The sequence below is a fragment of the Plecotus auritus genome (assembly GCF_963455305.1).
Source record: "Plecotus auritus genome assembly, chromosome: 9".
NCBI lineage: Eukaryota > Metazoa > Chordata > Mammalia > Chiroptera > Vespertilionidae > Plecotus > Plecotus auritus.
Window position 1 is genome coordinate 136,522,669 of NC_137783.1, and position 2,975 is coordinate 136,525,643.

Below are 2,975 nucleotides of genomic sequence, written 5' to 3' on the forward strand. Positions count from 1 at the left end.
TTATCAAATCAGGGAACAATTATTTAAACTATGCATCTTTGCTTTTAATGTGGGATATTGTCAATGCACCAGAGAATCTTGAACTAGGGATTTTGGAGGGGTGGAGAATCTGAACTTTAGTCTCTGTTCTACTTGTAACTAGTTATATATTCAAGTATTAGCTTTTGATGCATTCTTTTATTTGAGAAATGAGGAAATTGGTACACATTCTTATGAACCAAACAATAAATCATTTTAATATTTTTTCTATTTGAAAAATGAGATAATGGTGGTTAATTCTTATGGTTACTTTTACTTTCAGAAATTGGATTCTAAATGAACTTCTTTAGAGAAATGTATTATTCATTGAATAAATATATAGAAATCCCATATTGAGATAGGCATAGACATGGAAACAACTCAAGTGCCCTTTGATAGATGGTTGGACAAAAAAGATGTATGCACATTTAAAATAATACTACTCAGCAATAGAAAAGATGAAATACTGACATTTGCAACAACATGGATGGATCTTGAGAATATCATGCTAAGCAAAATTTGTCAGACAGAAAAAGTTATGAACCATATGATTTCACTCACATGTGGGATATAAAACTGAAAGCAACAAATGAACAAACAAGAAAAACAAGTAAAAACTCACAGACACATGCCGGAAGCCAGTTCTAGCATGTCAGCAGGGCTGAATCATCTGGGACGGCTAAAAAGCATCTCCCCCAAACCAGAATAGGATTGCTTGCTGCCAGACAGCTCAGAGCATCTTAATCTGCATGTTATTGCCTCCTGTTGGCCAAACACCTGAACAGCTGTAGGCTGTTCCCCAAACTGACAATGCTTCTGTAAACCCTACCCTTTGAAGTGTATTATCTCCACCTTGCCTTAGGACAGATTGTGTTAATAAAATCAGGGTCCTGAGTCAAGGAGGTAGTCTTTAGTTCCTTTAGCTGAAGCTTCTCTGACCCCCAATGCCTTTCAAAATTATCTTTCATCTTTGGACTCCTTATTGAATCTACACGCAGCTCCTTTCTCCATATTGCTGAACCCTTTGTAATGCTGGGACAAGAACCTCAGCAGACACAGACAGCAGTATGTTGGTTACCAGAGGGTAGGAGATGGGGAATAGTAAAGTGTAAAGAGGATCAAATATATGGTGACAGAAGATTTGACTTTAGGTGGTGGGCACACAATGCAATATATTGATCATGTATCATAGAATTGTACACTTGAAACCTATATAATCTTATTGATTAATGTTGCCCTCTTATTTAAAAAAAAAGACTAGGCATTCTGATAGTTTTTTTAAGAGGAAGACAAATCAGACCATAAAGAAGAGACCTTTTTTTATTTTCTTAAGTCACTTTCTTAATTTAATGAACAGGAAAGTCTGGTTTCTGTTGACTATGACTTTCTTCAGGGCATCTTTCACCTCCTTGTTCCTAAGACTGTAGATCAAGGGGTTCAACATGGGAATGATCACTGTGTAGAACACAGAGGCCATCTTATCTGTGTCAAGGGAATGGTTGGAGCTTGGCTGTAAGTACATAAAGATCAGGGTCCCATAGAATATGGTGACTGCCAGCATGTGAGAGCCACATGTGGAGAAAGCCTTGCGTCTTCCCTCAGCTGAGCGCATCCTCAGGATTGTAGAAATAATGTATACGTAGGAGACAAAGACAACCAGAAGGGAAGATATGAACATGATACCAGCACAGGCAAAGATCCATAGCTGTTTGGAGTGAGTGTCCGAGCAAGTTAGCCTGAGGAGAGGCATGTCATCACAATAGAAATGGTTGATGACATTAGAGTGGCAATAGGAGAGGCGAAAGGTGAGGATGGTATGAAACAGTGCAACAAGGAAGCTATAGCTGTAGGGGACAGCCACAAGCTGAATGCAGATTCCTGTGGACATCACAACCATATAGAGGAGGGGGTTACAAATGGCCACATATCGGTCATAAGCCATGGAAGCCAGAAGCAAGCATTCGGCTGTCATGAAAGCTAGGAAACAGCCTAACTGAGCAGCACAGGCATTGAAGGAGATAACATTTTGTTTATATAAGAAATTCCCAAGCATTTTGGGTGTAATGACAGAAGTATAACAGAAATCAACAAAAGCCAGGTTGCTAAGGAAGAAGTACATTGGTGTGTTGAGTCTTGCATCTGTCTTAATGACTAAGATCAAACCCAGGTTGCCTACTACTGTGAAGAGGTAGATGGATAAGAAAACCACAAAGAGAGGCATCTTTAAATCCTGACGATCTGTGAGGCCCATGAGAATAAACTCCTTTACCTGGGTACAATTGATCTGGGCCATGTACCTTCAGTGTGTCTGGATGGAGAGAGGAGAATTAAACCCATATTAATTAAATTAGCCTTAAAACTCTAAAATGTGTTTTTATTACTTAACATCCTGAAAATCAGTTTTATTGTTAATATGAAAGCATTAATATTAAAATGATTAGTGGTATACTTGGAATCTGGGATGGGACGAAGAATAAAAGTAAATATTTTGGAGGAAAGACTTATTTCTTTCACCCAAATCAATTGCATTATAAAGTTAAGAACTATATGGTAGTAAGCAGTCCATATTGGCTCTCTGTTCAAAGCTCTTGTGCATTATGTTATTTACAATTAAATATTAATTTTTCAAAACTTAAAGAAATATTATTGGTATTGAAAAAAGTTAACATGAATAACACAAAGGAAAATGAATGTTCTGTGGTAACATCACTCTGACAAACCTGTTATTAAATTTATAATGTCATGTGCCATATTCCTTTCTCTTTCACTTTGTCCCTTCAAAAATTAAAAACAATTTTGAGGAAACTAATAAATTGCTTTGTTCACAGTGGACATGACTTGGTATATTGGACAGATAAAGTTACTAATATTTCCTGTCTTTTCAATGACTAATGGCTTTTATATACTACACCTCTTGCTCAGGTAATTTCAAAAAGTTTTCATGCAATCTACTGAAT

The 2,975-nt window shown here is 36.9% G+C and overlaps 1 protein-coding gene across 1 annotated transcript; it reads right to left on the bottom strand.

The window, feature by feature from the left end:
* Positions 1-1,351: 1,351 nt before the first annotated feature.
* On the bottom strand, positions 1,352-2,311 carry OR8U1 (olfactory receptor family 8 subfamily U member 1; the record flags this gene model as incomplete). The annotated part of the gene is made up of 1 exon (XM_080688225.1): positions 1,352-2,311. One exon carries the CDS (start codon positions 2,309-2,311, stop codon positions 1,352-1,354), a length of 960 nt encoding a protein of 319 aa, XP_080544351.1.
* Positions 2,312-2,975: the final 664 nt, after the last annotated feature.